The following is a 17,337-nucleotide window of genomic DNA, read 5'->3' on the forward strand; positions in this document are numbered from 1 at the left end:
TTAAAAAAAAGAAAAACTGAGAAGTATATGAAATACAAATATCTTACTGCCTAGAATAACCATTGGTGTATTTATATGCTCAAAGAAAGGAACACTTAAAATGTTAATAGTTCAGTAGTTAATAGTAAAACTCTTACTATCTCTAAGACTTCAAATAATTAAGCCTCTATGACTTAAAAAGAATCTATAGGGGACTAAAAAGTTAAAATATAATAAACAGACATATCAAAAGAAATGGCAAATGCACTGAAAAGGTAAATCTCATGAGACATCAAGAAAAAGAAGATATTTTTGCCTTAAAGAAATTTAAAAGTATAGTTTTGTTTTGTTTTGTTTTTTTAATCAGTAGACCATTGAATGTAGACAGAGTGCAGTAAATGCCTGAAAAAACACTTTCTGTGTGATTTGACCATTCTGGAAATCTACCCCAGAAATAAATCCCAAACACCAAAAAAGTTTTATGTTCACTGCAGCATTTTTCTCCTTAAGCACAACAGTGTACTTTATTTTGTTTGAAAAGAACAAAAGAAAAATAAAAGACCTCCCATAACTGTACTACTTAAAACAATTATGTCTAAAAAACAAAGTCTCACTATGACGCTCTAATAGTTACCAGAGTTATAGCATAGCCTTTCTTTCCTTATATACATCATATGTATATATATATATACACGTACTAAAACACAAACATTTAGACAAATATGCTCATTTTATAAAAAACAAAACAGATTAGTTACTGTGTGTTTGTTTCTGCCACAAAATATTTCAGGTAAGTTTCTGAGTGCTGACTGTATAGATACTACTCTAAGTGCCTCTACAAATATCATCTAAACTTTACAAAGTCCCATAAAAGTCAAATAACTTTGCATTTTAGTACTCATATATTGATATATGTTTTAGTACTGATATATTAATATATTGTAGTACTGATACATTGATATATGCTTTCACCTTAAGTAACAAAAGTAAGCTTGGTAGCAATTAATTATATGTATGCATATATATATATATATATATATATATATTTACCATGCCCCTATTACTGGACTCTTTCATTTCTTCTAATTTTTTTGTACAATATCAATCATATAGAAAAATAAAGGAAACCACTTAAACAGGAGAGTTATTAAGTTATGGTATACTCACATAAGAAAACATTAATGCTACCATAAAAAATGGTTGTTGGAAGAGCTAGGTAAATGTACCAAAAAATGCTTAGACTATATAAGAAGTATAAAACACAGGAAAAAATAAAACTATTCAAATGTGTAATATTCAATTATATGATAAACCAATAAAGTAGTTTCTAGATGGTGGAAACTGGGTTATCTTTCTCCCTTTTTTCTATTTTTGAAGTTTTCAACAATGAGGATGTATTATTGTAAAGAGGAAGATAAGTAAGCTATATATTTTCTTTGTACAAGAAGCAAAACCACACAAATTGGTGATCTTAAGAATTTTAAGAAGTTCTGACTTATCTAAATGCATATATTATACAAGTTCCTCTAAATAATTTTCAAGTATCAAATTCATATAAAATTGATTCTTTAATAGGTTGATATATTATCACAATAAAAATCATTATATATAACACATTAAGGTAATACAAGGAATATTTTTCCAATTACAAATCTTAAGAGATTCTTTTCTGTTGGCATAGTCACCATTTCAAGAAACATACTTTTGCTCTTGACTGTGTCAATTCAAAGTGAACAGATTCTATTTTAGTCATTAAAGAATGATTCTGTGAAACTAAACAAGCATTCTGTTGCCTAAGTTTATTAAGTTTCTCTCGAAGACTTTTGATTTCCTGATCCACAGGGGTAGATGATGAAAAAGACATCTGAAAAATGAAAAAGAACAATCTATTTTGAATTACGTCACTAAGTATTATATATAATACAATGAACAATTATCAATAAAATGACTAAGTAGCTCAGAAAAATAGGTTAAGGTACTTAGTGTTGGGGAAGATATGTGAGACAATCAGCGCTCTCCTCAGCAGATGGTGAACAAGTAAGTAAATACATTTGGCTTGTAAAACAGTGGTACACTTTGGAAAAGTTCTTGGTATTATCCAGTAAAGTTGAACATGTTAAGACTCAACAGTATTACTCCTGGGTATAAATCTGATAGAAACTTATGTACTTTTGTACCTGAAGATTATATAAAAATGGTAAGAACTGAAATGCCCACAAACAACAAAATGGATAAATTATTCTTTGCGTGCTCAGTTGCTTCAGTTGTGTCCTACTCTTTGCGACCCTATGAACTGTAACCCACCAGGCTCTTCTGTACATGGGATTCTACAGGCAACAATACTGGAGTGGGTTGCCATGCCCTGCTCCAAGGGATCCTCCCAACCCAGGGATGGAACTCATGTCTCCTGCGGCTTCTGCATTGCAGGCGGATTTTTTACTACTGAGCCACTGTTAACTGTACATATATTTCTATTATACTTTTTTGAATATATATTTTATAATAAAGTATTTTAATTTTCATTCGTTGAGGTTTCCAAAACATGATTTTATTTTTTGAATAAGTAATGTATTTATATAATTCAAAAGTCAGAACTATATATAAAAGAGTACATACAGAAGTATCATTCCCATGTTTAGTAAATAGGTAACCATTTTTACAAGTTTCTTACTTATAAATTTTTGTATAACACAAATTAGACAGCAGAAAAACAGGAAACTCCTTCTATAGGAGAGTCATTAATTAAGTTAGGATCTTAAATCTAGTCTTCTAGTGCTTCCATATACATACACAAACAATACAAATTACCCACCCCCGACAACAGCTCTTATGCAAAACCAGAATAGTAAATATGGTTTTTCACTTCAACAATACATCCTGGCAATCTCTCCACAATCAATTCAGTGAGAAACTCCTTTTTTCTTTTTACCCGCTTAGCTGCAGTATTCATTGCATATCTATTCAACCAATATCCTATTACTGGACAACTGAGCTATTACTAGTCTTTTGTTATGACAAACAAGGCCTCATTTTATACTTATGCAGGTAGCTCTCCAGAAATAGGATTTCCAAGTTAAAGGTAAACAAATTTGTGGTTTTGGTAAATATTACCAAATGTCTCTCCACTGAGATTATATCACTTTGCATTTCTACCAGCAATGCATGAGAATGCCTATTTCCCCCTAATATCACCCACAAAATACAGTGCCAAACTCAGGATGTTTAATAATCTGGTAGTGAATTTCTCTTTTTATGACCGAGATTGAACTCTTTTTATTTGTTTTAATTTCCTTTCCCATTCATGCCTTTTGCACATATTTCCACTGGTTTGATGATTTTTCCTTATTTCTAGCTCTTTATATATTAAAGAACTTTCATTTGTCTTTAATAGGCATTATCAATAGTTTTCCCCTTTCAATTTGTCATGTAACATTTGAGTTTGCTTAGGGTAAAACACAATGATGTCAATGAAGGCATATATACAATAAAAAGTCAGCAATTTGAATTAGGATACACATCAAATTTCTCAAAATTACGTACTCTTTGTAGACAAGGAATTTGAATTCATTTTCTAAAATGCAGGCTCAGATGGCTTCATCAAGCAGCTTCCTTACTAAAAGAAAATCTCTCAATTGCTAGCTTTCTTAAGTGGGAAGAGCAAATTTCTATCAAAAAAGTTTATGATGTATGTATGTAACCATATGTATATATGAAGAAGGAATTCAAAGGGCCTGGACTCCATCTTAGGCCTGTTCATGCTGATCATGCTCAGCCACCTTTCCAATGGACTCTGAACTCTGTGTTTAGTGCCTATGAAAACAACAACAGAATGATAAGACCCCCTCCAGACAGGGGAACCTTGAAGATCGTATCTAGGTTACTCATCGCCTCAGAGAAACATACATTAATCACCCCTTCCTCCAGACAGGCCATAAAATTTTCTGTATCTATCGGAGTGTAACCTCGGGTTTACTGATTATTGGCTAATTGCTTGACTGAGCACATGAGCACATAGCACGTGAAATGATGGGGTTATTGGGATTGTATTTTCCTTGGTTTATGTAGTCTCAAGGAATTCGGAGTGGTGGGTTCAGACACATAATACACATGGGGTATAAAAGATTTTCACAAATGCTGGTCGGGGTCCTTGGCTAAGAGGAGACTCTGCCTTGGGCCCGCAGGTGTAATAAACTGCACTCCACTATCTGCATTGTCCTTCTGAGTGAGTTTGTTTCCCGGAACGCGTGGCTACATTTGGTGCATGGACCGGGAACCTCCTCACTTTGAGGAGACAGGTCTCATTTGAGGCCACCCCGAGGCTTAGTGGCTTGAATCTCCTAGAGGGGGGAAGTCGCCTTGCCCCTCTGGAAGAATTCAGCCTTTCAACGCCCGGTTTCTTCTCTTTGGCAGGTAGTGAACGGCAGCAAGAGAACTGAGTGCTCAGATGAGGAGGAACCCACTTGGCAGAGTGGAAGAGGGGGCCTGATCACCCCCCTGGGAGGGACTAGAAGGGGCACGGACCCACAGGGGCCTGGAATAGGCAGGCAGCAGCAATTGCTCAGTACTCAGGTTGACGAGTGTGCTACGGTTTAGGAAGGAAATTTGTGAAGGTCATTTAGGAGGTGTGTCCACGCCATCTCAGGGAAAATTATTACCAGCAATCGCCAGGGGATTTTTAGGATAGGAAACCGGTCCTTGTATGCTCGTAGTCTGCCCTCCCCTGGGAGGTGTCCCATCTGCTGTTAAATTCTTGACCCCCTCAGAATTGTTAGGCTAGAAGGAAGGGGATACATAAGTGAGTATGAATTGGCCTTCCCGGAGATGGCCTGGGACATGGCATGTTTAACCCATCTGTGTTTTCATCCACACCTGATCAAGACCACCAAGGCAGAACAGACTTTAAGGGAGAAACAGTCTTGGACCACGTGGTATTCTGGTTCGGTTGTGCTGACCGGCAGGTGAAGGCATGCCGATCCCCCTTCTCCCTCTGGGATCTGGCAGGTAAGGCTCTTCTCACCCCAATTAGGAAGGAGGCAGAATGGCAATTTAAGTGTCATTGAGTGGAAATATCAGAAGTACATACAGTACTGAGAACTTTGTAGACAGAACGAAAAGGAAAAGTAGAAGAAGGTCCGAGAAGGTAAGCAAGATGGGAGGAAGTGAATCTAAGGCAACTGTATTGGAGTGCATGATTAAAAATTTTAAGAAGGGATTAGGAGGAGACTATGGGGTGAGGATGAAGCCTAACCGCCTCCACGTACTCTGTGAGGTTGAATGGCCCCCTATGGGAGTAGGATGGCCACCAGAGAACACCATGAACTTAATAATAGTGGAAGCAGTCTATACAGTAGTCACAGGAGAGCCAGGACACCTGGATCAATATCCATATATTGCCTCATGGCTAGGGTTAGCTCAAGACCCTCCTACTTGGACAAGGTTCTGTATCCAGAAGGGAAAGGGAAAAACATTAATGGCACAAAAAGTGACGGATGATAAAAAAGGAAATTCCATAGGATTTGGACGGGGATAACCTGACCCCTCCCCCATACTGGATAATGACGCTCCTGCCTCCCAGTGCTCCACCAGGACCGGAGGCCGCCTTAATGCCCAATCCAGGGCCAGGTGAAGTCCTGCAGCAGTCGCTGCTCCTCTGCCAGCTCTCCCCGAGGTCATAGAGCCGCCACCTTGGCAGGCTCCAATCCCGATGACAGAAGCCTCTGGCCAACACTTCCAGGATCAGGCTCCAGCCAAACTGCCCAAGCTATACCTGCCTCTCCCAGTGAGTAGTGACAAGATTGGAATTAAGTAGAGACTGCACTCTGCCAGAGAGCCAGAGGGAACAAAAGAGAACAGACAAGAGATTTGCAATGCTAGCTGCTGCTCTGGGAAAGTTCATCTCGGGCCCTCCAGAAAAAAAACCTCCTCTGCCCCAGGGACAGGACAGTCCTTCAACCGGTCCCAATGAAGCCCTGGGCCCCATTACAGCCAAACCACTATGCCTGATGCCAAGCTTTTGGCCACTGGAAGAATGAATGCCCTAAGGCAAGGAAGGAAGAGGAAGCTCCCGCAGTTGTGGGGCTTGCTGACTTGAAAATTAAATAGGGCTGCCGGGGCTCAGAGGTATCAGGTCCCCAAGAGTCATGGTAACCTTAAAAGTGGGGGACCAAAACATTGACTTCATGGTGGATACAGGAACAGAACTGTCGGTAGTAAAACCTGTGGCACCACTGTCCAAAAAGACTACCGCTGTAACCGGGGTATCAGGAGAAGAGATGATTAAATCGTTTTGCCAGCCCAGAAAATGTCAGATGGGGGGGGCACCAAGTGATTCATGAATTCCTCTACATTCCTGAGTGCCCAGTACCCCTGTTGGGAAGAGACTTGCTCTCCAAACTAGGAGCACAAGTGACTTTCTCCCCTGAGGAGAGGCCCACCTTCTGGATGGACACTATGACTTATTTGCTCTCTCTCTCTCAATACCACCCCAAGGTGAGTGGAGGTTGCATGAGCCTCTGAAGGAAGACCCGGGTGGGCCGGAAGAGCATGAGAGCAAGTTAACTCAATTATTCCCTGATGTCTGGGCGGAAGATACCCCCCGCCCCCACCCTGCCTGGCTAAACATCAAGCCCCAGTGATAAAAGAACTCAAACCAGGCACCATCCCGGTTAGAAAGCTCCACTACCCGCTATTGATAGAGGCCTGGGCCGGCATACTGTCCCACATTAATAGATTGAAACAAGTGGGCATTCTAGAGAGTGCCAGTCGGCTTGGAATACACCGATCCTGTCAGTTAAAAAGAAAGGAGGACAGGACTATAGGCCTGTACAGGATCTCAGGCTAGTCAACCAGGCTACTGTGACTTTACACCCCACTATTCCAAACCTCTGTACCTTACTTAGCCCTTCTCCCGCTGAGGACTAAAGTTTATACTCGCCTAGATCTCAAGGATGCCTTCTTCTGCGTACGCCTCGCCCCAGCGTCACAGCCCGTCTTTGCCTTTGAATGGAAAGATCCAGTCGGGGGCACCAAGCAACAGCTCATCTGGACTCCCCCACAAGGGTTTAAGAACTCCCCAGCCATCTTTGGGGAAGCCTTGGCTTCTGACCTGAACTCATTCCATCCGGAAGAGTATGGATGTTGGCTCCTATAATACGGGGATGACCTGCTGCTGGCTGCCGAAACCACGGAAAAATGCTGGAAAGGGACAAAAAAGCACTACTCCAGCTGCTGATGGAAGCAGGTTACCGGCTGTCAAAGAAGGCGGCACAGATCTGCAAGGAGATAAGGTATCTGGGGTTTGTTTTAAAGAAGGACACAAGGTTCCAGACCCTAGTTGGGTCCTATATACTGATGGCACTAGCCTGATAAAACAAGGACAATGGCTGTCAGGTTAGCCAAAGCGGACGGGGCCATCAAGACTGAAAAAGGATGGTGGGAATTGCCAAGTGGCAAATTATTGTCACCGGAGGAGCTGGCACACAATCTGGTAAGCCAAACACAAGTGACCCACCTAGGCCATGCTGCCTGCTCACAGGTTAATGCTGCCTCTTGGGTATTCAGACAAAAACCTCCGGGTATTCAGCTGAAAGGCATGCTGCTCTTTGAACACCTGGGAGTGGACTTCACTAAAATGAAACCTCACCGACACTACCGTTACCTGCTGGTCATGGTATATACGTTCTTGGGATGGGGAGAAGCTTTTCCTACCTGGACTGAAAGAGCATCAGAAGTAGCCCAGTGCCTGCTTAGGGAAATAGTTCCCAGATCTGGACTTCCTACCAGCATTGGTTCAGACAATGACCCAGCTTTTATAGCTGATTTAGTACAAGTAAGCAAAACTTTAAACATCAAATGGGAACGGCACACTGCATATAGGCCTGGAGTTCCTGAGATGGTGGAATGAACCAACTGGACATTAAAGAGACTCTCCAAGTGGATCATAGAGACTGACTGCTCCTGGTGGACTTGCTTCTGACGGCTCTGCTCAGACTCAGGATGATCCCACAGTCCCAAGGCTATTCTCCATACGAACTTGTGAATGGGAGGCCCCCCTCCCCCCATAATAAAACGGGTGTCAACAAATTTGCCTCAGGTAAGGGGCAACAGGATTTCACAGCAGATGGAACTGGGTAAGGTAATAAATCGGGTAACTAAGTTTGTACAAGAAAGCATGCCGTTCCCCCTTGGGAAACAGATTCATGAGTTTACGCTTGGTGACCAAGTATGGGTCAGAGATTGGAAACATGATTTGCTAGCCCCTTGGTGAAAGGGCCCTTATGTTATTCTAACTACCCCTGCTGCTGCTGCTGCTGCTGCTGCTGCTGCTGCTGCTAAGTCACTTCAGTCATGTCCGACTCTGTGTGACCCTATAGATGGCAGCCCACCAGGCTCCCCTGTCACTGGGATTCTCCAGGCAAGAACACTGGAGTGGGTTGCCATTTCCTTCTCCAATGCATGAAAGTGAAAAGTGAAAGTGAAGTCGCTCAGTCGTGTCCGACTCTGTGCGACCCCATGGACTGCAGCCTACCAGGCTCCTCCGCCCATGGGATTTTCCAGGCAAGAGTACTGGAGTGGGGTGCCACTGCCTTCTCTGAACACCCCTACTGCAGTTAAAGTTGCAGGTATTGTCCCTTGGATCCATCATGAGGGTGAAGTGAAGATACCATGCAGACCCAAAAAACAGAGTGGACTGCAGAGAGGGACCCCACTGACCCTTGAGAGACTAAGATCATCCTTAAGAAGAAGGAAAAGAAGATCCTGGACAAGCCCATTCAGGATGAAGCAGCACAATCAACTCCTGCTGCTTGGCCTCATCAATGTGATTTTGAATTTAACTTCCATTCCAACTCAGGACAATGTTTTCATCTCATGGGCACATTTCTACGAAGACTTCCACAACACTTCCAACTGCTGGGTATGTAGGGCTATGCCTCTGTCAGTGATGGATGGACTTCCTTGGTGGGTGTCACTGCTCTGCCAATGAGATTTTAAACCACTCTGCTCTTTTCTGGGATGACAAAAAGAGACTTTCCTCTCTCTTGTCAATCATAACCTCTCCTTGCTCTCTTGCTGTAAGACCTACAGACAATAGACTTGGGTCATGGGGTTACATTTGATATAAATGCCAGTGTAACAAAAGCCTAACCTACTTGTTGTAAATCTACCCCTAGCCCTGGTAAATCTACCTTATTTACATGCTAGGTGGACAAGGTCCGTGTTTCAATGATATGAGTACATTGCTGCCTTATTCGTATCCTCTATAGGGACAACAGATATCATGATTAAAGTAAAGGCCTTGACTAATTTCACAAAACAGGCCCTCCTAGATAGAATAAAAGCCATCCAAGCCTTAAATGAAGAGCAATCCAAATGAGAAAAGTGGTAATTCATAATAGAATGGCTTTGGACACACAGCTGTTCAAGGAGGGACCTGTGCTATAATTAAGGTTGAATGTTGTGTATACATTCCTGACTTATCTGGCAATGTATCGACTGCTTTAGATGACATGAAAAACCAGGTAAAAGCAATGTCAAATGAAAACATTCCTTTCTGGACTTTGGTCCTATCTTGGGTGAAGGGAGATTGGTGGAAAACTAAATTTTCCACTGTTATAGTTGCCTTGATAGTTCTGCTTTGTGGACCCTGAATTTTACAATGTATTATGAACTTTGTAAGCCGAAGGTTGATGTCATTCTCCCAAACTGGCGGTCGGAGAGCCACGGTGCAATATATCCCTATGAATGATGCTCATAATATGAGTTAAGAGCATCAAAAGGGGGGAATGAAGAAGGAATTCATAGGGCCTGGACTCCATCTTAGGCCTGTTCATGCCGATCATGCTCAGCCACTTTTCCAATGGACTCTGAACTCTGTGTTTAGTGCCTATGAAAACAACAACAGAAGGATAAGACCCCCTCCAGACAGGGGAACCTTGACGATCGTATATAGGTTACTCATCGCCTCAGAGAAACATACATTAATCACCCCTTCCTCCAGACAGGCCATAAAATTTTCTGTATCTAGTGGAGTGTAACCTCGGGTTTATTGATTATTGGCTAATTGCTTGACTGTTTGAGCACACAGCCCGTGAATGATGGGGTTATTAGGATTGTATTTTCCTTGGTTTATGTAAGTCTCAAGGAATTTGGAGTGGTGGGTTCAGACACGTACACATGGGGTATAAAAGATTCTCACAAATGCTGGTTGGGGTCCTTGGCTAAGAGGAGACTCTGCCTTGGACCCACGGGTGTAATAAACTGCACTCCACTATCTGCATTGTCCTTCTGAGTGAGTTTGTTTCCCGGAACGTGTGCTACAACATATACGCATGCTGGCAGTGGGGTAATAAAAAATGGGAGGAAGATAGAGGAAGAAGAGATAAAGGGTTGAGTAAGACAGAGGAATACACATAGGAAGATAGAGAATACAAGTGAATAAAAAAGAGGAAGAAAGTGAGTTTCAGAATAGGACAGATGTCTAACATCATCCACAAAATTTAGATATAATGAATGGAGCACCTGACCCAGGCTAAACAGCAATATACTTCAATCACTTAATAAGCCATGATTACCTATTATGTACATGGTACGGTACTAAAATCAAGGGGGTTACAGAGAAAACAAGACATTTAATTGCAAAAAGGTAATAAATATAGAAGTTTTAAAATAGAGTAATACATCAAAATAGCTACTCTCTTATATACCACTTAAATTCAAAGAGTCTTGAGCACTATAGTAAAAGATATGGAAAACATAAATTAGGCATTTGAAAAAAAAAAAACTCAGAGAAAAAGTATTTTAAATAGGTCTAAAACTACTTTTAGGTAGGCAGGTCTAAAAATGATAACCTTATCTCTTGGCTTTTTTTGAAAATCAGTACCACTATTGGGCATTTTACAAACTCTTTTATGAGGTGAGTAATTCAAAAGTCCAAGATGGCTAGGATGAGAAAGATCTTCCAAAATCAGTCTTTCAGATCTTGAGAGATTAGGAGCATAATCAGAATTTTCACTTGGACTAACACTAGAAAAAAAAGAAAAAATACATTTTAGTTCTTAGATACTTTTAAGTATTCACTCTAAATTTCTACATATTAAGAAAATAGAAAAGCACCTGAAATATTGCTGAAAATCAGATTCCAGAAAAGACCTTGAGGCATTTCAATTAAATTTTCAATAAACCATAATTAGTTTTAAAACTAGCAATCTATGTTTCTGGAGCCTCTATGCTAGAGTTACTTAAGATTCAAAAAACAGTCATGATAATAAAAGATTAGTTAAGCCTACACATATATTTTATACTGAGTCCTAATATATTAAAGGTCTTAATTTGTAAATACTTCTATAATAGTTCTGTTCTTCTTCCTAAACTGAAACCTATATTCAAAATTATTATTTTTTAAATTATGGAGCATTATTCCCTATTCTGGACACACGAGAAACACAACAAACAATAATGATATTCAAAAATTTTACATTCATCAGTTAAAGTCCTAAGTTAGAGTTCTATACATAAGTTTACTCACTCACCTAGATAACTCTTCCCCTAAACTCTGCAAACTCCATTCTGTTATCTTCAGTTCATGTCTTAAGGAAGCAACATTTGCCAGCAAACTTTCTTCTTCATTATCTTTATTATAGAAGTCTGATGAACTAGATTCCATTTCTTAAAAAAAGAAATGAATTTCTTGTACCTTGCCTGAAAGAATCTGTGATGTCAGTCAAAATTATCTCACACTAATAAAACTTAACTCGAGTTATTATTTTTCTACTTCAAATGTTGTGAAATCTTTCATGGTAATTTTAAACAAAGCAAAACAGCCAGCAATAATCAATTTCTCTGCAGGGTAAAGCCATAATGGAAAGTTCAACAAAATTTCAATGAATCAATTTTTCATTTAAGCCAGGGACTACAATTCGCCTTTTCTAGCCATCTTCAATCTTAGTGTGTAAACTGTTTTTATTTGATGTTAAAGATGAAGAAACTAAGAATGAGCCAAATAACTTGCTCGCGTGTGTTCGCGTACTCAATCACGTCTGACTCTTTCCAACCCCATGGACTATAGGCCGCCAGGTTCCTCTGTTTATGCAATTTTCCAAACAAGAAATACTGGAGTGGGCTGCCATTTCCTTCTCCAAATAACATACTCAAGGTCACACAAACTGTAAATGGTGGAACCAAGATTTGAACCTAGGCCATCATGACGCAAAGATCTTTTAATTATGTCACACTGTAGTTTTCTTACTTATTATAAATTAATTTCAATATGAAGTGTTTGAACTTGATCATGTTACAAGCTCTGAACATCTGACAAAACTGGTATCATAACATTCATATTTTCCTAAAGGTAATTTATTACCAGATAAAGGTTATCCCCTTCTCCTATTCACCATGGCTATAAAATTTAAAACCATAAACTCACACTCACGTAACAACCACAGAGATGAAAATGACATTTAGCAGGTTAACTCACAAAAATAAATAAGAAAAGTTGTTTCTTCAACTGATGGGTATCTCAAGGGTTGTGAAATTCTCTACTAAGTAGCTTTGCACATTAAAAAATCATGATAAATACATTTTATTACTAATAATTAATATTCATAATTATTGTGTACTAAAACATATTATTAACAATACAACTTAAATGAAAGCTTTACAATCTCTACTACTCCATCTTCCTGCATAATCTTTAAATTACATTCCTCTTTCAGATCTCATTTACCTTTGTCACTGAAGCTTCTTTTTGATCACCCTTCTAGAATTCTGACGACATCTCAAGCTCCAAAAGGTTAGGAGTCCTGTGTATTATAGTCAGGACTCTAAGGCACTTACAGAAACCCAATATTTTCAGTGACTAAACGATGATTACAAAACTGTCCTTCCTTCCCCTCACCTAGCTAAAATAACAAATTTACTCCATACTCAAAATTTCTCAGATGTAGAGAGGAAGATTAAAAAGAAAACTTTCATCTTACTGGAATAAACTGTGGCACGAAATTATATACTATGGAATCTTAGTAAAGAAAATATTTCTCTCCTCTTTTGTTTCCAAAAATTTGCTTCTGCTTAAATGAGAAGACTCTCCCAAACAAAAGTCAAAGGTTCATGTCCCCACTCTGTGTTTTTCCAACAACTCTAGCTACCTACAGGATGGTGAAGAAAGAAGGGTAAAGAAAATCTGGGCAAATTCTAACATGCCATTTTGTTTCAACTGAATCAGGTTTATGTAAATTTTAACCCAAGAATTCTCTCACCCTTCTAAAGGATCAATGAAAACGTCTGATATGCAAATATATTTTCATTTTCCTAATGGGCCATTTAATACCCTCAAATAAATATTTCTCCTCCCTTCAACTTAATTATAAAAGTCTAGCTTCATCGCCTGTACATACGTGAAAAAGCACGTCATGCTTCTTACAGGCCCTGACATCTTCGGGCCTTAATTACAATGCGTTTGCAGGTATACACAGGTACGTACACACATCACACCGAAGAACAACTTTATACTCGTTGTATGTAAAAAAGATCGGCTGTAGTCGAAAAGGATTCCGCATTCTGGAAGGCCATTCAAGGCTTTATATCGTACTGTTCTGTTTCAAGAATGCTCAATTTGATAGAATTGGTCCTTCGTTCATCTGGAAGCAGTGGAGGAAAACATGAACAACTTCCTTCCAGATTTTTCTTCTACTAAAATACGACCCTGAAGAGCAGTGTGAGCAGCGAGGGCGAGGACTAGATTAAACGCGTCCGAAGGAACCGAGAGGGAAACACCTGTACCTCCTCAGATAGGCCAGTTTCCACCCTCCAGGGGCAGTCGCTCACCACAAGTCGTAGCTGTGAGAGAGACCCACCGACGACGGCGCACGCCGCGCTCTCCTCTCCGTTCGGAAACCTCCGACCCTCTCCCCGGCCCCAAGCGCCGAACACACTATGGGAACCCCGGTTGCGCCGAGTTCGAACCGCCGCGGAAACCGTTGGGAACGCACCTCCCCAACCGCAGCCCCGCCCCCCGCGCAGCCTTAGCGTGAATCTACGCCGGACGCGCGGGGCTTGTCGGGGATTGCGGTCTGGGAGCGCGTCCGAGCCTGCCTACCCAGAACTACATTTCCCACAATTACCACCAAGACGCCCATTGGTGTGACGCCCGCCATGGGAAGCTGCGGAGGTCTGGGTGTCAGGCGGTCCGTGCTGGCGCGGTGCCTGAGGGAACCAAGACCTAGGAGGGTGTGGAAAAGGACTGCTGGCTCCGCCTTCAGTCCCTACGCTTTGTAGACAGGCGTTTCCCTCTCGGAGAAACACCCCTCCGCCTAGGCCTTCACCTGGAGCTTTTTCAGGCTCCAGGTTTGCCTGCCAACCACGAGGAGTCCTGGAAGGAAAAGCGAAGCATAAGTGCCGATAACCCACGCCTCTCAACGCCTTTCCCAGCCCGAGATCGCCCAGGCAGGGATGGGCGATAAGACCTGGCTACCCTTCCCCGTGGTCCTCTTGGCCGCTCTGCTGCTGCCTAGGGCGGCCGGCTTCACTCCCTCCTTAGACAGCGACTTCACGTTCACACTTCCGGCGGGCCAGAAGGAGTGTTTCTACCAGCCCATGCCCCTGAAAGCCTCGCTGGAGATCGAGTACCAAGTAAGTGTAGATGTTGAGCCAGCCTCCTTCCTTTAGCCTAACTGCACGTCGTCGCCTCTCACCCGCTGAGAAAGTTTTTGGGGACCGCCCGGCTGCTAAAGAGGCGAGGGCCGCCCGGAAGCAGAGCAGCTGCGCGCCGGCTCGCGAGGCGCTGTTGTCCAGGGGCTGGGGACTAGAAGTTAGGCGGGATCTAGAATTGACTACCCGCCCTCTCCCCTTTTCTCCGGTGGGAAAGAGGCCAGCTCTGGTGATGTCGATGGGTTTTCTCTTTGCTAATGATTCGTCCATGTCTTTTTAGCCACTACGCGCGCCAGTACCGGAAATTTCACAATTCAGGCCTAATACACGTTCTGTTTAATCACTGGACAAAATGACAGTTGCTTTAATCACCGCCCCCAACCCTCAGTTTCGGTATTATAAATCTATACTGTTACTTCTTCAGTTAAGGATTTTTGAATTGTGACCATGCGATTATCACTAAATCCTATTTTGGAATATTTTGAAAGGGGCTATTGGTGTGTTTAATGGTGAATTTCCTTCCCAGTTGTATGCGTGTGTCTGTGTTTGTGCGTGTGCTCAGTCGTTAAGTTGTCTCCGACTCTGCGACCCTATGGACTGTAACCCGCCAGGCTTCTCTGTCCGTGAGATTTCCCAGGCACGAGTACTGGAGTCGGTTGCCATTTCCTTCTCCAGGGGATCTTCCCGACCCAGGGGTCGAACCGGCATCTCCTGCCTTGGCAGGCGAATTCTTTACCACTGAGCCAACAGGGAAGCCCTCTTAGTTATATATATACCCATTATTTAAAAACCAAATAAGATCTAATTGTATATTAAAGCTCTGTAATCTTTTCTTCAGCATTCTAAGCATTTCTCCCGTATCACTATTTTATTTTTAATAACAGCATGATGTTATAGGGAATTGCCTTAATTTATGTAGTCACTCTGGTAGAGGGTAATTTCTTAGAAGAAATCGTTAGCTCCAGTACGGCAAATTTCGATTTTTCTAGGTAGCACTGCAAAAAAAGAGAAATGCCTTCATGTGGTTCATCTTTCAACTTTTTTCATGTTACCTAATTTTTAATCAGATGTTAATTTTTTATAGTTGATGTAGAGAATCTTTTTCAATAACAGGGTACTGTCACATTTAGAGCAAAATAAAGTTATTTAGAATCTTCATCTGCAGAAACTTTGAGATTAGATTATTTATAGATGAATACGGCTTCCCTGGTGGCTCAGACGACAAAGAATCTGCGGGCAATGTGAGAGACCTGGGTTCCGTCCCTCGGTTGGGAAGATCCCCTGGAGGAAGGCATGACAACTCATGCTAGTATTCTTGCCTGGAGAATCCCCTTGGACAGAGGAGCCTGGCAGCAGGCTGCAACCCATGGCGTCGCCAAGAGTCAGACACTACTGAGCAACTAAGCAGCAGCAGCATAGATGCATAAGATAAGCATAAAGTATCTAAAATTACAGTTAGTGAGCCAAGCTGAGGCAGGAACTCAGCATTTCCTGATTTCCAATTCAGTTCAAAAGTTAATTTACTGAAGATTTACCACGTGCCAGTAATGCCTGGCGGCGAGGACGTAGAGGAGGGAACAAACAAAAGAAAGAGCCCTTTTCAGGGATCCTAATATTTAAAGGTTACTGGCTTATAAACAGGGGCTTCACAGGTAGAAGAGTGGTAAAGAATCTGCCTGCCAATGCGGGAGACTCAGAAGAAGCAAGTTGGATCCCTGGGTCGGGAAGATCCCCTGGAGCAGGAAATGGCAACCCACTCCAGTGTTCTTGCCTGGAAAATAAAGTATGGTTATATGCTGTTGGAGAAGGACTTCTCTGGGTTTTCAGAAAATAATTCTTGGAGAAAATAAATAGGAACCTAGAAACATGCTTAGGTGAAACAGGAATGCAGGGAAGAGGGGCATTCTAGGAAAAGTAACAAAATGAATATGCATTTCTGAAAATGCACAGTGTTATTGTTCTAGCAGTGGGCAATATGTACTGGACACTACAAGTGCTGATCTTAAGGGGTGGAACTCTTAAGACTATAAAGTCTAGGGTGAGAATAGAAGAAAAAGATTGGAGAGGTCAGGAGGCTGGATCATGAATCTTAGCTTGTGTGCTATGCTGAGTAGCTTTGACCTTTGTCTGTATAAGGGCTACTGAAGCTAAGCAATGTGGTAACAGTCAAAAATGTTTTACAGTGTGGAATATGGATTTAAGGAGGGCAAAATCAGAGGTAAGGAAACCAGCTACAGGGTTAGAAAAAGTCTAGATAAGGAAACAAGTTTTATTGTTCATCAGTCTTTACCCAGGTATTAGGAAAGAAATTGGGATTTCTGTGGCAGTCCGGTGGATATGACTTCACGCTTCCACTGCATTGGACTTGTGTTCGATCCCTGGTCATGGAACTAAGATGCCAGCATGGCCTAAAAAAATAGATAAATAAAGGTAAACTACTGACCTCTTAGGATTAACAGCTCCAACTGTAGAGAAAAAAAAACGCCTAGGTCGAAATCTTGAATCTGGCACTTACAACCTCTGTGACCTTGGGCAAGTTACTTAACCCCACACTTGTAAAATATTGACAATAATAGTAAGAGTTGATTTGAAACAGTTATTAAGTGTTTATGTACCACCCCAAACAGATAGTAAAAGTTCAGTATATGTTAGCTTTTTTATGTTTACGTTTTTCGAGTTTTATATATAGTGGGTTAGCTTTATATCAGTACTTGG

General features: G+C 41.4%; 2 protein-coding genes across 25 annotated transcripts in view; one reads left to right on the plus strand and one right to left on the minus strand.

Annotated features, from left to right (window-relative positions):
- The window catches only part of CCDC18 (coiled-coil domain containing 18), a 216,461-nt gene that overhangs the window by 163,029 nt on the left and 36,095 nt on the right, over nt 1-17,337 (minus strand). For 3 of the 23 annotated variants that reach the window (XM_055585103.1, XM_055585102.1, XM_055585093.1), the window contains exons 1-4: nt 13,801-14,056; nt 11,508-11,643; nt 10,827-11,001; nt 1,682-1,843 (exon numbers count right to left, since the gene is read on the minus strand). The exons of 1 other annotated variant lie outside the window; for it this stretch is intronic. In XM_055585103.1, the coding sequence (XP_055441078.1) occupies nt 1,682-1,843; nt 10,827-11,001; nt 11,508-11,641 (471 nt within the window). In that variant the 5' untranslated portion in view covers nt 11,642-11,643; nt 13,801-14,056. Of the gene's footprint in view, nt 1-1,681; nt 1,844-7,084; nt 7,251-10,826; nt 11,002-11,507; nt 11,677-12,700; nt 12,777-13,370; nt 13,614-13,755; nt 14,067-17,337 lie in introns of those variants that run through there. 19 more of the 23 variants (XM_055585113.1, XM_055585109.1, XM_055585099.1 and 16 more) reach the window with 18 other exon arrangements.
- The window catches only part of TMED5 (transmembrane p24 trafficking protein 5), a 52,485-nt gene continuing 49,288 nt past the window's right edge, over nt 14,141-17,337 (plus strand). The window contains exon 1 of one of the 2 annotated variants that reach the window (XM_055585121.1): nt 14,141-14,604. In XM_055585121.1, the coding sequence (XP_055441096.1) occupies nt 14,425-14,604 (180 nt within the window). In that variant the 5' untranslated portion in view covers nt 14,141-14,424. The remainder of the gene's footprint in view (nt 14,605-17,337) is intronic. The other variant, XM_055585120.1, reaches the window with a different exon arrangement.

This window comes from Bubalus kerabau, chromosome 6, assembly GCF_029407905.1.
Source record: "Bubalus kerabau isolate K-KA32 ecotype Philippines breed swamp buffalo chromosome 6, PCC_UOA_SB_1v2, whole genome shotgun sequence".
Lineage (NCBI taxonomy): Eukaryota > Metazoa > Chordata > Mammalia > Artiodactyla > Bovidae > Bubalus > Bubalus kerabau.